General features: G+C 38.5%; 1 protein-coding gene across 1 annotated transcript in view; it reads left to right on the forward strand.

Annotated features, from left to right (window-relative positions):
* The window catches only part of hipk2 (homeodomain interacting protein kinase 2), a 72,418-nt gene extending 54,426 nt beyond the window's left edge, over positions 1 to 17,992 (forward strand). The window contains exons 3-9 of the mRNA XM_028448307.1: positions 2,350 to 2,473; positions 3,025 to 3,144; positions 5,629 to 5,715; positions 13,469 to 13,653; positions 13,742 to 13,904; positions 16,334 to 16,559; positions 17,832 to 17,992. Coding sequence (XP_028304108.1) covers positions 2,350 to 2,473; positions 3,025 to 3,144; positions 5,629 to 5,715; positions 13,469 to 13,653; positions 13,742 to 13,904; positions 16,334 to 16,559; positions 17,832 to 17,992 — 1,066 coding nt within the window. The remainder of the gene's footprint in view (positions 1 to 2,349; positions 2,474 to 3,024; positions 3,145 to 5,628; positions 5,716 to 13,468; positions 13,654 to 13,741; positions 13,905 to 16,333; positions 16,560 to 17,831) is intronic.
* Positions 17,993 to 18,633: the final 641 nt, after the last annotated feature.

The following is an 18,633-nucleotide window of genomic DNA, read 5'->3' on the forward strand; positions in this document are numbered from 1 at the left end:
TGCTGTCAGATGAGAACCATATTGATCCTGGTCCTGGAGTCCTTGTAATAATGCCTGACTTCTTCTTTTTTTATCATAGATGTTTATTTTTATCATGTGATGTTGTCTTTCCAATTTTCCCAAAAGATACTGTTGCACAAGTCTTGTTTGTTCCATCTGGGCCCTTGAGAACCCGATAGTCGCTGCTTTCAGTGACAGGAGCTTTTCACTGAGCGCAGCTCTACAGACCTTCTCTATGTTGGCTTTATTTGTCTTTTTCAGTCTGGGACTTTGTCCATTTTTCTTCAGTAACTCAATGTTCACTTTGTTCTGTCTTCACCCCCCTACACATCATCAGCTACATCTGAGAGTACACTAAATTTCCTGTACGGTTCTGTCGCTTTACCCCAGCACAAGTGAGCAATGAGAAGTGGCAGGGGGGCTATGCTTGGAAGTTTGCTTTTTAGTATGTGAAGTATGCTCATTCATTCTGCCCCAACAACCCCCCCACCCCCACTCAACCCTGCCCCCTGCAGGTTTATAAAGTCCTTTCGGTCCCTCCATGCTGTTTTCCACATTTTCTGTTTGCCTGGAACGTACAGTTCCAGTAAGCCTATGAAACGACCCCCACATTAGCCTCTCCAGGACCAAAAGCCTGCCAGAGACGACCAAGGCCTGAGGCGGGGGCTGGTTACCATGGTGACAGCAATCACTATTGTCGACTTGGAACTTTCCACTGTCAGCAATGAGCTCTGGTGAAATGTAGGTTGTGCTGCTGATGTGCGGTTATTGCTTAAAGAGCTGGTGATACAAGTGTTTCAGGGCCAGTAGTACTTTCATGTGGATTGTGCATGCTTTACCCTGTCAGTGTGGGGGTTTTCAAACTGATGTACTGGTACTCATGACCCAAAAACTTTCTCTTTTCATTTCTGATGCCCTGTTTTATGTTTTTTGGCTCATTTTCATCCACGAACCTTTGTATGAATCAAGAATGTGTAGGTATTGGTCTTTCATAGAAAAGTCAGGAGTGACTACAACACTTTGTTCTATAAAATGTTAGGTAAAAAATCCCCCCACCACCACCACCACCACCACCTTCTTCCCCATGGTGATGACCATCAGATAACCTCCTAAAGGCTGTTGGTTGTTGGCCAGCAGAATCCTTCTGTTCGCAGTTGTTTTGAGTACCATCAGTGACATATGCTCACAGGGAGTATATTAGTTTTTCTGACAGGACGTAATTGTGTTGAATTGTATCTAGGAACTGTTCAGTACTGCAGTGGGGCTCAGATGACTGGATATTGTTTCCTTTTATTATATTTGTCTTTCTCACAACTGGAAAAAAAGGTAGAATAGTTCATGTGCGCGTGTCTAAGTGGATCAAATGACATAATAAAGCTGTGTCATTTTCTCTCCTAATTATAGATTACCAAATGGTCATAAGAAGCTTAAGTCTATGATGTTATTTGTCACATTCTTTGTCTGGGAACTAATTATTTGTTTTTGTATATTGTGACAACCACCAACATGGAGGAATTACAGTAACTGGTACACTTAATCCGTTTTTTTTTTTTTTTTTTTGCAATCAAACTAACCCTTACCTTAAAAACTGCCTAAACCAGACATTAAAATCAATGCTTTACAAATTTCAGTTTAAACAACATACTTATCAAGGATGCATCAAAGCCCAATGTTAAGACAAGAAAACAACAATGGAAAACTAATGATGAAAGGACATGTGTGAGTGTTTTATGCAATAGGGTTTCTATGTGTTTTTAGGCTATTGTAATGCTACAGTAGGTTAAAATGTATGTTTGTATTGTTTAGATTTTTTTTTTTAGAAAACGGGATGAGGTGCTCAAGTGAAATGAAACTCGGTAGTAATTGAAGAATCTACCCGACATAACTGAGTCAAATTTCATAGAGATCGGTCAATTAGGAACAGTGATATGAATTTCTGAAATGATGCCAATTATGAGAGGTAGGGGTTTTTTTGTTTTTTGAAACTGATCCAGAATCAGTATCTGGATCCATTCCAAAATGTAGTGTAATCTTCCCTGGCCTAAGGGCTATCTTTGGTTGAAATTTGGTCATAATCCATTTAGTATCCTGCTAACAGTAAAACAAACAATTAAATATAAACAGGTGAAAATCTTACCTTCTTGGCGGAGGTAAAGAGTATACTAGTCTCTTTTCTTTCTTGTGTGTGTAAAATATGGTCAGGACTTTTTGAGCACGACCTTTAGGTCCTCTGTTTAAATATTCTTGCCTGAATTCTGCCAATAAAAGTTTTTAAATGTAGATTATTTATAATATGTAGTGGTGGACATCTTCTGATGCCTCATTGCACTGTTTCTTTCTTGTTTCTAGGGCCCCAGAGATCATCCTGGGTCTGCCGTTCTGCGAGGCCATCGACATGTGGTCTCTAGGTTGTGTGATAGCCGAGCTCTTCCTTGGATGGCCCCTTTACCCCGGAGCCTCAGAGTACGATCAGGTAATGCAGGATGATTATGCAAACCCGCAGGCTGTTAGCTGACCTCTCAACCACTTATGATTACTTTTCCAGGGGGCGAGCCTCCTCATGCATTTATCTATTTATGCAGGGTTTTTTTCTCTCCCTCCATGAGTGCCTGCCTGCTTGCAAGAGTGTTTGAGAGGGTGCAACGCCTCTCCCTGAATATCCCCTGACAGCCCCTGATGATTCTTGTGTGGCCTCCCTGTTTATCTGAGCAGATGCTACTAACCACTTGTCCAATTAGTGCAGCCCTGCGCTCCAGAGCAGGACGTATCTGCGTTCCTTCCTCAGTATCAGTCAGATGAAGATCATTGGGGAAACCTTAAGAAAGTTGTTCCTTATTAGAGCGAGGAATTATTTCATGTCAAGGATCCTTAACGGGTCTCAGTATACAAACTTGATGTATGTCAGTTGGCCGTTATGAATATTTATTCTTCAATAATTTGATGGAAGTAAAGTCAGGGAGGGGGAAAAAAGTCAATGCAATGCAATGCAAAAGTCAATACATTTTCTCTGCTGTGTTTCAACAGATCCGGTACATTTCACAGACACAGGGCCTGCCAGCAGAGTATCTGTTAAGTGCAGGGACGAAGACCACCAGGTTTTTCAACAAAGACCCAGATTCTACGTACCCACTTTGGAGACTGAAGGTACTGCGATGACACATAAAAAGTTTGGTTGAATTACCTAAAAACTAAAAAAACACAATGACTGCCACTCCACAAACATGCTAGTATTGCCTCTATTATAAAGTGACAGAACATCAAAGTTACTAAAAGTATACATTTTCACGTGCATGCCTAGTTTTACCTAAAGGAGTCAATAAAATAACGCTTTATTCCAAACTTTTAATCTGGAGACTTGGGGTGGTTCTGCAACCCAATTTCCTGATTTATTTCCGATTATTTAAGTCTCTAATCGATTACAAACCGATTTTTGTTTATTAACGATTATCAATTTGATTTTCTCGTTGCTGATTATTGATCTTCCATTTAACCTCAGTCAGATGATGAATTACACTAGTCCCTCGTTTATCGCGCTGGTTACGTTATAAAAATAACCCGCAACAGGCGAAATCCGCGAAGTAGTCAGCTTTATTTTTTCCAATTAATATACATGTTTTAAGGCTGTAGAACTCCTCACCGCCCACTTTATACACTTTTCTCAGACAAGAATTAACATTTCTCTGTTGTTTAAACACACTCAAAGTTCAAACCTTTGTAGATTTTCAAACATGAACCTGTTTTCAAACATACAGCACTTCAGAGTCACACTGCTAGCGATCAGACATTGATGCCGAACGCATTCAGAGTCTTTGTTGACGATGACGTCAGGTCGTCAACACGGACACCGGTCTGTTCACCCATTCAACCATGGAGTAGAAGCTGTGTGTGATCACCTGGAGCTGTATGACACAGCCTTTATAACCGGGACCGGACTAGGAAGGATTTGGCGTGGAGGAGAATCAGCGAGGATGTGGTAGTAGCAGGTAAAAGTTATCTCTGTAGCACTGAGCTAGTATAGCATTAGCCGCTAATCACACATTATGAGAGGAGAAAAAGGAGCTCAGCTCCTCGCTTCAGCACGCAGTGAAACTCACCGAGTTGGATGTGTTGCTGGTGGGTGAACGCAGCTTTAGCCAATCAGAACGCAGAACACAATGTGCGTTCATACGCTGTAAAAAAAAATGCATCCAAAATTGCACTGTAAAATAATCCGTGAAACACAGAGGCCGCAAAAGGTGAACCGCGATATAGCGAGGGACTACTGTATTTCAATTTTCGTTCGAGTAACACCTCAACTGGAATATCCAAAGTACGAGGACTCACCTGTTTTCTATTACAGTTTGAAAAAATGTTAATAATCAAGCTTTGGAAATTAGATAATTAAATTAAAAGAATTTTAAAAAAAAAGGAAATTAAAAAATTGATTTATAATCGTCATTTATGAAATCACGATTATCAATTATTTTCTCCCACCTACCATTTTTACCTCTAGTTTCCTTGCTTTCATAACCAGAGCCCCAGTTATACCACAACTAGTTAAAGGAAAACTCAAGTTGTCTCCTCATCTGCACTCACCTATCCTGGGTTAGGGTTAAGATGAGAGGTTAGTTAACGGACATATATATTGACATTGAGTCAATTGAGACACTGATTGAAATATAAAGATTGTTGGTTATAATAATAACATGTCTTTGGACAAACAAAGGTAATTTAAAAATGGCACAACTGACATTCTTCAACAAACATTGCACAGAAATCTGGTTGAAAATCACTGATTTATACATAACACCTAGAAAAGTTTAAAGTTGTGTCTTCTGTTGCCTAGGTGTCTTTTAAATACAGAACATTTGTCAATATTTAATTCCGGAGATTTTTAAATTGCTTATTCAACATTAGGACACATATAAATGACCACTTCAGTGACATTGTGCACATTGCCAGTCGTTTGTTTGATTACAAGTACCAAAAGCAATATAAGTGAATTATACAAAAACTAGTTTTTGGATTGGGTTTTTTGTCAGACATAAATGACCTTGGAGTTAACAAAACTCTTCAAGCCCTATTTTAACATCAAAGATGAGATCAGTAAATGTCTCTTAATTCTGAGAGTGCTTTATCTCCACATGATTTTTCAGGGTCTTTTAAGTTGAAATGAAACATCCTGAGGAACCCCCCCCCCCAAAGTGACTTTTCCACATAAAATACACCTTTCAATGTTCCCTGGAATGCAGGATTTTGTTTCCAAAGTGTCATTAAAATAGTTTCCATTTAAGTCTCCACAGTACTACCATTAGGTTTGAAATAGAATATCTTTTGACAAAAATTGTGTTTATGCTTTCCTATTTGTTTATGTGCACTAACAGCCTCTACAGTTAAATTCCACAGCTTATATTGTGTATATAGCTCAGAGGTCCTCTGATATTGTGTGTGCACCCCCCAAGTATCCCTCCATCTTTCTTTTCTGTTAGAACAGTATTTATGTGCTACCCCAGGGTTGCTCAGAGGGTAAGCAGAGTCCTGCTGCACATCAACAACAAGAGGCTGTAATGAGCCAAATGTAAATAGTGCATTTCCAGAGGGGAAGTGTGACAGGATTTGAAAGGAACATCTGCTTCTTGTCACCCGCAGACTCCAGAGGACCACGAGGGTGAAACGGGGATCAAGTCTAAGGAGGCTCGCAAGTACATCTTTAACTGCTTGGATGATATGGCCCAGGTATGGTTTTTTTTTTAATTTTCTTCCTCGTCACGAAGCACAACAGCTTTCCTCCCACACACAGATTTCTTCCATCACAGTGACTTTAGTCAGTTATCACACTTTACTTGAAGTTTTATACATAAGGCTGACATTACGCTGTCATTATCTGTTATTAGCATGAATAAGGTGCTATGAAGGCTGTCATTAAGTGTCGTTCGCTAAATTATGACACCTTTGGCATTATGTTGGCATTTTTTAGGTTAGGTGGAGGGATCTAGTGGGGTTAGGTAGGGCTAGGGTTAGTGTTAAAGGTTAGGGTTAGGGTTATGTAGGGTTAGAGTTAAGGGTTAGGGTTATATATGGTTAGGGGTTAGGTATGGTTAGGGTTATGTATGGTTAGGGGTTAGGGTTATGTATGGTTAGGCTTTAGGGTTAGGTAGGGCTAGGGTTAGGGTTATGTAGGGTTAGAGTTAAGAAGGGTTAGGGTTATATATGGTTAGGGGTTAGGGTTATGTATGGTTAGGGGTGAGGGTTAGGTAGGGCTAGGGTTAGTGTTAAGGGTTAGGGTTATGTAGGGTTAGAGTTAAGAAGGGTTCGGGTTATGTATGGTTAGGGGTTAGGGTTATGTATGGTTAGGGGTTAGGGTTATGTATGGTTAGGGGTTAGGGTTATATATGGTTAGGGGTTAGGGTTATGTATGGTTAGGGGTTAGGGTTAGGTAGGGCTAGGGTTAGTGTTAAGGGCTAGGGTTATGTAGGGTTAGAGTTAAGAAGGGTTAGGGTTATATATGGTTAGGGGTTAGGGTTATGTATGGTTAGGGGTTAGGTATGGTTAGGGTTATGTATTGTTAGGGGTTACGGTTATGTGTGGTTAGGGGTGAGGGTTATGTATGGTTAGGGGTTAGGGTTATATATGGTTAGGGGTTAGGGTTATGTATGGTTAGGGGTTAGGGTTAGGTAGGGCTAGGCAAGAGTTAGGTATGTTTAGGGGTTAGGTATAGGTAGAGCTACTGTAGATTTATAGGTTAGGGTTATATATGGTTAGGATTAAGTAGGGTTATGGATAGGTAGGGCTAGGGTTAGGGTTAGGTAGGACTAGGGTTATGGGTTAGGTGTTGGTAGGGCTAGGGTTAGGGTTAGGTAGGACTAGGGTTCGGTAGGGTTAGAGTTATGGTAACAAACAAAACGACACATAATGACAGCCTTCATGACACCTTATTCTCATGTCATAATAATGACAGTGTAAAACTTCAAGTAAAGTGAAGAAATGTCTATCCTCGTTAATACCCATACAGTAATCCCAAATGTATGAGCACCATCATTTATTTTATTTATTTTTAAATCTCAATGAAACACACAATCCGGGTTCAATGAATCGAGAAATAACTTTTTGAAATTTCGCCAATGATGAAATTTCTGAAAGTGATCCAGAATCAGTAAATTGATCCGGATCTCCTTTGCAAAGTAATGGAAACCTTCATGGCATAAGGTCTATCTTTGGTAATAATTTTGTCAATTTTTTTTTCAGTAATTTTCTTTATTTAAAAAAAAAAAACAAAAATCAATTTGTTTATGAGGATATATAACAATTTAACAACATTTCAACCCAATAGTTTTCCCTCGTATTCAAATTATCTCCACAAAGACACACCTCACTTATTAGCACTAATTATTTGTTTTGTGTATCACCATCAGTCAATTATTGAGAGACACTCACACACATTTTTACATATAGCAAATTTTATACCTACTGTATATAAACGTACATACATAATAAAACAAAAGAGAAAATGAAATAAAAATATTAAGTACTGTGAACAGACAAACACTGGTGAAAACATCACCTACCTCGCAGAGGTTAACAATATAATCTTAATTTATTGAGCTTTGTATGTTTAAACAATAAAATATATCAAACTTAAATGTTAACTCAGATATTAGTTGGTCAGGACGAGTTGTTTTTTAGCTGCTGCCTGGAAAGTCATTTTCCCTCCATGACATGGAATGGATTCTTCTTACCTTGGTGGGAAAGTTCACATATAGCCATGACATTTTTTTTTTTTTTTTACAAGACATGATTATCAGTTTGCAGTATTGTATGATTTCCCTCCTTTAGAATCAGAGCAGTTGTATTTATGTTTCTGGAATCCTCCTGATAATGATTAGCCAGGAAATGCAACTCATATTTTCTGTCTCCTCACTAGCAGTCGCCTCTGGAAACACTCCTTATGTTATGACCACATACACTCAGTAATGGAAACAATTATTGGTGTTGTCCAGTGATGGCCAGAGCCACTGTCAGGACTTTTCTGAAAAAACAAACGAAAACATGCTGTTGGCTATACATGATGGTATCACACACACACACACACACACATACACAGATACAGAGCGTAAAGTCCTAGGTCACCTTTTTTTTGACCTCCTGCAGGAAAATCAGCTTAATGTAAAAAATTGCACAAAAAAACTCTCCCAATTTTGGCCTCATCTCACTATCCCAGCCATATAAAACATGTCAGCATAGTGGACATCTGTCTCTGCGTGTATAATGAATGATATTGCTGAAGGCTCTGCAAGCCTGAGAGCCTGGGTGCCAGGAAGAGATAATGAACCTCTTTTTCAGTCATGGGAAATGTAGGGACGCTTTCGTCGCAGGTTTATCATATTCAAGCAAATCGTGCATTAATACTGTGGCCGTGCAAGAATGCGGAAAAGACGGAAGCGATCCAAAATAGCTACTCGGTATATAGTCTTCCTTTTATGTTGCTTGTATTATTTACTGTGTTAAAATAGAGCAGGGTTGTGTAGAAGATAAGCCTGCATTCCTCATTCTCTGCTCCCCATCTGTTGAGGCAGTGCCCGAGCTCTCCTGATGTTCAACATCTGCCCCTTCTGCTGCCCTCACCTCAGTTACATGTTTGAGCTCATTATGGCACGAATGCAGCAATGGCACTGGAGAGAGAGAGGAAAATACCAAATAAAGTGTCAGTTTTGGTCCCACCCCAGTCATGAAATGACTGGAAATTATAAAAAAAAACTATAGAAATAAATCTAAATAAATTTTTGTTTTTCAACCTTGGGGCCAGGACCCCATGTGGTGTCGCCTGGAGTTGAAATGGTGTCACCTGAAATTTCAAAAAAATTAAATTATTATTATTTTTTAAATTAAAACAACATACAATCTTAAACAGCTGTATTTATATACGTTCACTTAATACAAATATAAATCTAGTTCAACTAAAATGCAGTAAAAACATGACCTGAGCTCAAACATGATCAAATACTAATTCTAGATTAAAAACAAAAATGTCTTTGGGGTCGCCAGAAATTCTTGATATGAAAATGGTGCCACCATCCAAAAAAAAAGGTTGAGAACCACTGCATTAAATACTGTTTATTTCCACTTATTTACTCAATGAGATTCTTTAAATTGTGTGTTTTCACCCATTCATTTCATCATTATTCTAAATAGTTGTTTTTAAATAGTTTTCTAAGCAAATTATTGCAGTCAGACTAAGGGGGTGCTAGTTTGAGAACCACTGCTTTAACTCAATCTGATGATATTAGCTGACCCCAGGTTTGGGGTCAATTATAACTGTAATCGCATAATTGTTAATTAATTACAATTATGATGTAATTATAATGGTGTTTGTGTAATTGAAAAAAAAAAAGCATGTAGCTGTTGTACTCATAACTGAATTGTAATTGAGTTCAGAAAATTGACTTTGTCATTGCAATTGGCATGAAAGTTTGATAAAAACTTTAAATAAATGCAAATGTGGAGAACCATGTTACAGTTGCTCTTACATATATGTAGTTAACAATAGATGAATAACAATAGTTTCAAATCATGTTTTGCCAATAGCTGTTAGTTCTCCTCCGGATCATTTTACCATTGAAAATTAAAATAATAATAATTAATCGAAGGGTATACTGAGAGAAAAAAAAGCCTCAGACGCCCACACGTCTATTTTGATTACACATTAGATGATATTATATATTTTCTTTAGTGTATTTTACAGCTGATTTTAGACATGGGTTAAAACTGACCTGTTATCATGAGATGTGCTAACAGAAAGCTAACAAAGTTTTATGGGGTTATTTATTTCAGGCTCAGTAATTGTGATTAATTGGAATTTAACTTTTGTAATTGATAATGTAATTGGAATTGATTTTCAGGAGGAAAATAGTAATTATAATGGAGTTTTAAGTGAAGAATGTAATTGACCCCAACCCTGGCTGATGCTCCCTTGGTTGTAAGCTGTGTTGATGCATTTCTTAATCAAATGAAGCAGGAATCTTATATTAACCGAACCTTATGAATGCATAAATAGTTGGATACATTTCTGTCATATCTGTCCTCCTCCTCCGTGTGCTTTGTCTGATTACTGTACCATCAAGCATGCACATCTTTCCAAAAGTCCTTGACTAGCACAGGACGGTGTGATTATTCCTTTTCCTCATTCAGCAAATAAAATGTGTTTATCACAGCCAGTGGAGATGGCAAAGCCGAGAGAAATAGTTACCGAACCTGAGTAACCTGCATAGAGAAGGAGAATTCAATCAGGTTTGCAGTGTTGACTGGCAGCACATCTGATGGCCCCGGGAGCAGGCCCGCAGATAAGCAGTGCATCTTTATGAAAAACAGCAGTCACAGTAAACAAGGCTGCTGCCTTTCTGTCGTCACCGTCCACAATCCTCGTCTTTGTCCTTGCAAGGGTCGTCCGTCTTCCTCTTACCTAAAACTACATGACCGTGTCCAACAGCAGGGCTGTGGTCAATTATTATAATTGTGATCATGTAATTGATAATTAATTACAAGTATGGCATAATTACAATTGTAATTGTTGATTGAAAAGATCTGTTGCTGTGGTAATTATAACTGAATTGCAATTGAGTTCAGATAATTGACTTCGTAAATTGGAATTGCAATGGAAATTCTTTTAAAAAATATATTTAATTAAACGCAAAGCTTAAAATATGTTACGTATCAAGTTTTCCTGCTACCTGTCTGTTCTCTTGAAGATCATTTTAGAATTTAATTTTTTTATTTATGTATTTATTTAAATTCAGTCGAGGGGTTCACTGACCAAAAAAAGGCTCAGACGCCCATGCCAAAAATATTAAAACCTCTATTATCATGGATAAAGAAGCCTAACAAGGTAACCAAGAGATGAAAAACAAATTCAATAAAATATCCTCTTTGTTTTGTGTGTGTGTGTATTTTTAAGCTGATTGACGACAATGGGTCAAAACTAATTTGTTAGCATAAGAAAGCTAACACAAGATAAATGTTACATTTTACGGGGTGATTTATTAAAGGCTCAGTAATTGTGATTAATTGTGATTGATCTTTAGTAGTTGAGAATGTAATTGTAATTGTAATTGACTTTCAGGGGATAAATAATGATTGTGATTTTAATTGTAATTGGAAAATATGCCAGTCACTGAAATCATAATTGAGTTTTAAATTAACCCTGTCCGACAGCTTCAATTTTCAATTCCTTTTAACACTCCCTAATAGTGATACAAACCTCAAACTATTCATATTAGGAGTCACCCACTGCAAAGAAATTAATTTTACCTGGCTCTGAAATGCTATTTCTCGCTCTATACACAACCTGAGCCACAATGTTTACTACAGGTAAGGAAACACGATGTTCCAAAAGCAGCTTCCAAGAACTGCCTCGGAGCGTGTTTACATTAATTTGTCTCATGCCAGCTTTTTTTTTTTCCAGACCTACTAGAAAAATGCTCTTGTGTGAACGACAGAACCAATGCTGGTGTTCATAGACCCAAAGTTTTTTTTTTGGTTTTTTTTTTTCACTTCGCAAAAAAACGAGATAAAAATCGCTTTCAAGGAGCCAGGAGGTATTTCAAGTGTTGCTATGAATACCAGCACCAATGTTTATAATGCCATGAAGGTGCAAGGTTATCACAAAGCTGTGTAACACACACACACACACACACACACACACACTGACTACCCTGACGTCTGAGACCTTGGTGGTATTAATAGGTCCCTCCATAGCGGTGTTTCTCAAATGGGGTACACAATGTCACTACAGGGGGTACTTGAGAGAGAAAGTGGAAAATGAACAAGCAAAGACGTTAAAAATATGAGGTTTTGTAATGTTTATTTTTAGTTAAAAATGATAATCATAATAATGATGATGAAAATAATCTTGATTAGAACATGAACTGAAAATACAAAGGTCAGTCTTGGTCCCACACCAGGTGGGAGATGACCAGAAATGATAAAAACTATAGAAATGAAGCTAACACTGTATAATAACTATCTGTTATAAGTAGTTAATAGATAATTAATAAACTGTTAGTTAATGAGTTATAAATGGCTTGTTGAATACAGTTTGTTAAGGATTTATAACTATGTCTTATAGAAAGCCATAAGATAACTTACAAGCTGTTAACAATAAATTACATGTTAACTGTATGTTAATGATTTATAACTGCTGTGGGGAAAACAAGTATTTTATACACTGCTGCTTTCACACTTCCAAAGAGGTCTTTCATATTTCTCAGAGGTACACTTAAACTGTGAGAGACAGAATATAAAAAGAAATTTCACACATTGTACAATTTTCAATAAGTATTTGACACAATAGAAAAATGGAACTTAATATTTAGTACAGAAACCTTTGTTAACAATTACGCATGTCAGACGTTTAACGTTTTATACGTTAGTAAATGAGGAATAGTTGCAACTTTGGAATAACGTCCCAATAACGTATATAAAGTTTTAACTGATACTTAACAAGTCATTAGTATTTAGTTTACTTATAGCTTATTCATGATCTATTACTAATTTCTAAGGTATGGTTAGAAATCATCAAGATACAATTAAAATGTAAATGATAAATTGTTAACGAACAGCTTGTAAGTTATCTATTGGCTATATATGAGGAACAGTTATAAAGAAATAGCAATATTAGGCAAATGTTCAACAAGCAATTTATAGCTCATTAACTAACATTTAATAGATGATCTATTATCTAGGGACGTCCCGATACAACTTTTTCACTTCCGATACAATAACAATATTGCAGCCTTGCGTATTGGCCGATACCGGTATTGATATGATACGATATCAGCACGACTCATACATACTTTTATGACTTATTTTGTAGTGTGGAATGTTAGAAAAGCCTTGATCATGTGATGTTACTCAAACAGAGAACAATAGTCAGCAACAGTAGGTATGAGAAAAACTGACCCATTTATTATTAACCAATTAGTTACATACATTTTAACCTTCAACATAATATCTACAATATTCTACAATTGAATAAATATATAATGCATATTGAAGATTTTAGATGCAGTCTGATAAAATCCAATATTTTTGATTTCTGGCTGATATCAGACTGATATCCGATATCAATATCGGATCGGGACACTTCTACTATTTACTACTGATAACGAATAGTTATTTTAAAGTGATACTGAAATGTATTACTTCATACACTTATTTACAAAATGAGATTATTTAAAATGTGTGTTATCACTCAATCATTCCATTATTATGCTCTATAGGTGTTTTTCATAGTATTCTAAGCAAAGTGTTGTAGTCGGATAAAGGGGGTACTTGGATTCAGAAATAAGAGAAAGGAGTTTGAGAACCACTGCTCCATAGGAATAAGCTGGGGGAGCGTTTTTTTTTACTGTCATTCAGAAGATCTTTAACATTAAATTCAGCAACACAGAGATGTTTAAAACGTTTCCATTGTGTTGTCGGTTTTTGTTGCTTTCAGGTGAACATGACGTCTGATCTGGAAGGGAGCGACATGCTGGCGGAGAAGGCCGACAGGAGAGAGTTTATCGACTTGTTAACAAAGATGCTGACCATCGATGCAGACAAGAGGATCACACCCATCGAAACCCTCAACCACCCCTTCGTCACAATGTCTCATCTCCTTGATTTCCCACACAGTACTCAGTACGCGCTCTCGTTTCCAACACTAACCTAGTTACTTAAAGTTGTCGGAAAGAGCCGAGGTCATTCTCTCTTTTGTCCCTCAACGCAGTGTGAAGTCATGCTTCCAAAACATGGAGATCTGCAAGCGCCGCGTCAACATGTACGACACGGTGAGCCAGAGCAAGACGCCCTTTATCACCCATGTGGCCCCCACCACCTCCACTAACCTCACCATGACCTTCAACAACCAGCTGAACACTGTACACAGCCAGGTAAGGGTTACGCCAGCAAACTGCAACTCTGTGATGGCACCACTGATAGCACACCCCACTGCTGTCAGATACAAGTGTGGATAGAACAATAGCAACAAGATATCCAATATTAAAACATCAGAAGATGAATACACATCAGACTGATATAGTTTGTTTTTATTTGGCACTGAATGAGGTGAAAATAAGATGAGCTGTTGTTTTTGGCTCCTTTAAGGTCAGAGCAGCTTTAATTTGTAGTATAATTAGGAAAACAAGGAGTTAATGGAAACAAACACATATTGGTCACCATTGAAGACATTAAATACATCTAGATCAGCTTTAATACATTTCCAGAACATTAAAGGAAATATAGTAAAGTTAAAATGACTCATGCTGAGTCATGGTGGTTAAAGTAGTTTTGCTATCAGTGGCGATCAATGCGTGGCTGTTTTTTTTTTTTTTTTTTGCTGTTTCTCTTTACTCCTCATCTTTCTGTTTATCTGCCTGCTTCCATGTGCATTCCTGTCCCTCTGCTTTGGTGCATGTATAACTGTCCTCCTGCATTTCTGTCTGTGCCCCAGGTCCTGGGGGATTGTCACAAAGTGCTGATTACACACATGACAAGCCCCACTTCCTGCTTGCCTTTGCATTCTGGGGCTTTCAAGCCTTAAGAATCCCTTTACCAGGTTTCCTCTCCTCTCCCTCTCCTCTTCCTCCTGCACCTCCTCTTGTCTTCTCCTCTTTCCTCCACTTTGGATGGGATGAGGCTTTGGTGCTTTAGCGCTCTGTGGTGTATATGCCATCTGTGAATCAGAAATGCTGACTTGTAGCTCCTGCCGGAATCACCAAGTGTCTGGTGATGAGGTTTTCCAGATTGTGCCTCGTTATTCCTTTTTTTTCTCCGCCTTAAAGCTGATATCCGGAGTTTCTGAGACATCTATGTTTATGTATGATTCTTTTGAAATGCGAAAAAAATACCGAACTAGTCTTTTACTATGGTCTATTATGGTCATCCATATACATTAATGTATATAAGTTCCACCTTTGTCCTATATACCCCTATACGCCAACTGCACCCAGCCAATAGGCTTCGACTTCCTGTTTTTGAGACTGTCAATCAAAGTAAATGTGGAACCCGTGCACAGAAACAAGGCCTTGCATCGCAACAGCAAACAGGTAAATATGATTTTGGCTCTTCCCTGACCCACAGACCTATATCAATGCGACCCGATGCAACCTTGTTATGTTCCGTGACGCGCGTGCAGAAAAGTAGAGGCGTGGCTTCTGGTAGATTGCAGAGGCAGGGGGAGGAAGTGGAGCTGTTGAGGGCGGGACATCGAGATGTTTCTCAGAAACTCTGGATATCAGCTTCAAGAAAACAGTTATTTAATTCCAACGCCAGGCCACACTGTGCCCAGCTTTATTATTCTGTCAACTTGTCTTTCCTGCGTCCGACATACAGACAGATTTAAGTCTGCGATTTGTTCAGCTCAAATGCCGGAGTGCATCTATGGCTTGCATTTTGTCACTTCCCTGTTTGTTTATGATGAATGCCACTGTGTCATATTGATTATGTTTCTCTCCTGGTGTTCATTGAACCCGCCAAATGAAAGCAAATGAAAAACAAAAGCACTGTCAATGGTTTTCTCTCATTCTCTACTAATGAAAAGGGGCTAAAAATAGTGGAGCGAATAGTACGTATAAGCTTAACAAATAGTGTCTCTTAAAGCATTTGTTTGTAGAATGTTCCCAGCTAGACTTGGCATTCCACATGTCTTATTATTATTAACGGTCAAGACATGCCAGAGTTACCTAAGCTGACATAATTATACCCAGACTGGAGATGGTGAAATATTTCTCCTGTCAGGCATAATTGATTTGGAGGCTTGATAGTAAAGCTGGGACATAAAATGTCAGATTCTGCTGCAGCTTATTAAATCGACCCATTCCTATGACATCATTATTTTTAAAAAGTGATAATGAGGGATGATTTTATTACAAGCTTAACATTATGCTAAAAGGATCCATGGCAACAAAACCATGTCTGCAGTCGTGACATTCTACTGAAATTCTGTACTCGAGCAAAGGTGGTAAATGAACTACTGGTGACTTTTACTCATCACTGGTTGATTATTTATAGAATTGCAAAACTGATTGCATCTCTGCTTGCAATCTCTCTTCCCCTCTAATTAATCAAATCAGCGGACTGAATATTTTAGGGCATGTTCGACGTAGTCAGATGATTTCCTCAGCCCTCTCATTATGAGGCAGGCTTGATATTTGTCTTGTGATTTAACAGTTAGCCTCTTCTTCGTTTTCATTTTTACATGTGTTATTTGCTGACATGGCTTGGCCCCCACCACCCCTCCTCGGAGCATTTCCACTTTCTCATCGTTCTCATCAGTTCCTCCACTATCGTGATTTTTATTTGTATCCCATCATTTCTTTAGGCCACCAACATGGCTCCACCCTCCACCAACACTGCCTCCCTTTCCTATGCAAGTCCTGACGTCTCCATACTAAACTACCAATCTGCACTCTACCAGCCCTCTGCTGCCTCCATGGCAGCTGTGGCCCAGAGGAGCATGCCCCTGCAGCCGGGGGCTCCTCAGCTCTGCGCTGCCCGGCCTGACCCCTTCCAGCAGGCGCTCATAGTGTGCCCACCTGCATTTCAAGGTAAGAATCTGACAACGCATTGGTTTATAATAAAGCCAATGCATGCATCAAGACGATATTTACAACACAACATGATGAATGCACTTTTTTTTTAGAGTGTAAACCTGTGGTTTCCAACCTTTTTTGGATCGTGACCCTATTTTGATATTACAATTTTTTTTTTCTTTGACAATTAGTTTTTGATCATGTTTTTTATTCTTCTCAAGGTACATGCAACCCATTTTTGGTATTTTTCAAACACAAAAATATCACACACTATATACCTCCCAACACACAGACACACACAAAATATCTATCTACAGTGGGCACGGAAAGTATTCAGACCCCTTTAAATTGTTCACGCTTTGTTTCATTGCAGCCATTTGCTAAAATAAAAAAGTTCATTTTATTTCTCATTAATGTACACTCAGCACCCCATCTTGACAAAAACAGAAATGTAGAAATGTTTGCAAATTTACTAAAAAAGAAAAACTGAAATATCACATGATCATAAGTATTCAGACCCTTTGCTGTGACACTCATATTTAACTCCGTTTCTTCTGATCCTCCTTGAGATGGTTCTGCTCCTTTATTGGAGTCCAGCTGTGTTTAATTAAACTGATTGGACTTGATTAGGAAAGGCACACACCTGTCTATATAAGACCTTACAGCTCACTGTGCATGTCAGCAAATGAGAATCATGAGGTCGAAGGAACTGCCCAAGGAGCTCAGAGACAGAATTGTGGCGAGCTCAGATCTGGCCAAGGTTACAAAATAATTTCTGCAGAACTCAAGGTTCCTAAGAGTACAGTGGCCTCCATAATCCTTAAATGGAAGAAGTTTGGGACAGCCAGAACTCTCCCTAGACCTGGCTGTCCAGCCAAACTGAGCAATTGTGGGAGAAGAGCCTTGGTGAGAGAGGTAAAGAAGAACCCAAAGATCACTGTGGCTGAGCTCCAGAGATGCAGTAGGGAGATGGGAGAAAGTTCCACAAAGTCAACTATCACTGCAGCCCTTCACCAGTCGGGGCTTTATGGCAGAGTGGCCCGATGGAAGCCTCTACTCAGTGCAAGACATATGAAAGCCTGCATAGAGTTTGTCAAAAAGCACATGAAGGACTCCCAGACTGAGAAATTAGATTCTCTGGTTTGATGAGACCAAGATTAAACTTTTTGGCGTTAATTCTAAGCGGTATTTGTAGAGAAAATCAGGCACTGCTCATCATCTTCCCAATACAATCCCAGGAGTGAAACATGGTGGTGGCAGCATCATGCCATGGGTGCTGTTTTTCAGCTGCAGAGACAGGACGACTGGTTTCAGTTGAAGGAAAGATGAATGCGGCCAAGGACAGAGATATCCTGGAAGAAAACCTCTTCCAGAGTGCTCAGGACTTCAGACTGGGCCGAAGGTTCACCTTCCAACAAGACAATGACCCTAAGCACAAGCTAAAATAAAGGAGTGGCTTCGGCACAACTCTGTAACCAGCCAGAGCCCTGACCTAAACCCAAATGAGCATCTCTGGAGAGACCTGAATATGGCTGTCCACCAATGTTCACCATCCAACCTGACAGAACTGGAGAGGATCTGCAAGGATGAGTGGCAGAGGATCCCCAAATCCAGGTGTGAAAAAGTTGTTGCATCATTCCCAAGAAGACTCATGGCTGTACTACCTCAAAAGGGTGTTTCTACTCAATACCAAGCAAAGGGTCTGAATACTTTTTTTGATACATTTGCAAAAAATTCTACGTTTCTGTTTTTTTCTGTCAAGATGGGGTGCTGAGTGTACATTAATGAGAAATAAAATGAACTTTTTTGATTTTAGCAAATGGCTGCAATGAAACAGTGAAAAGTTTAAAGGGGTCTGATTACTTTACATATCAACTGTACATATATACACAATAAAAAAAATCAGACAAACAAGTAAACAAAGATTTAGTAAAACCGGTGGATATACACAGAAATATGTAAATGTAGGTATACAAATAACTTAGTGTGTTCCAAGTAGTTCAGTAGAAACCATTAATTTCCTGTTACACAAAACTGTCAAATATACATACATTAGTTTCTCAATAGATGACATTATTTTTGATCATGT

Source organism: Gouania willdenowi, chromosome 6 (assembly GCF_900634775.1).
Source record: "Gouania willdenowi chromosome 6, fGouWil2.1, whole genome shotgun sequence".
Lineage (NCBI taxonomy): Eukaryota > Metazoa > Chordata > Actinopteri > Blenniiformes > Gobiesocidae > Gouania > Gouania willdenowi.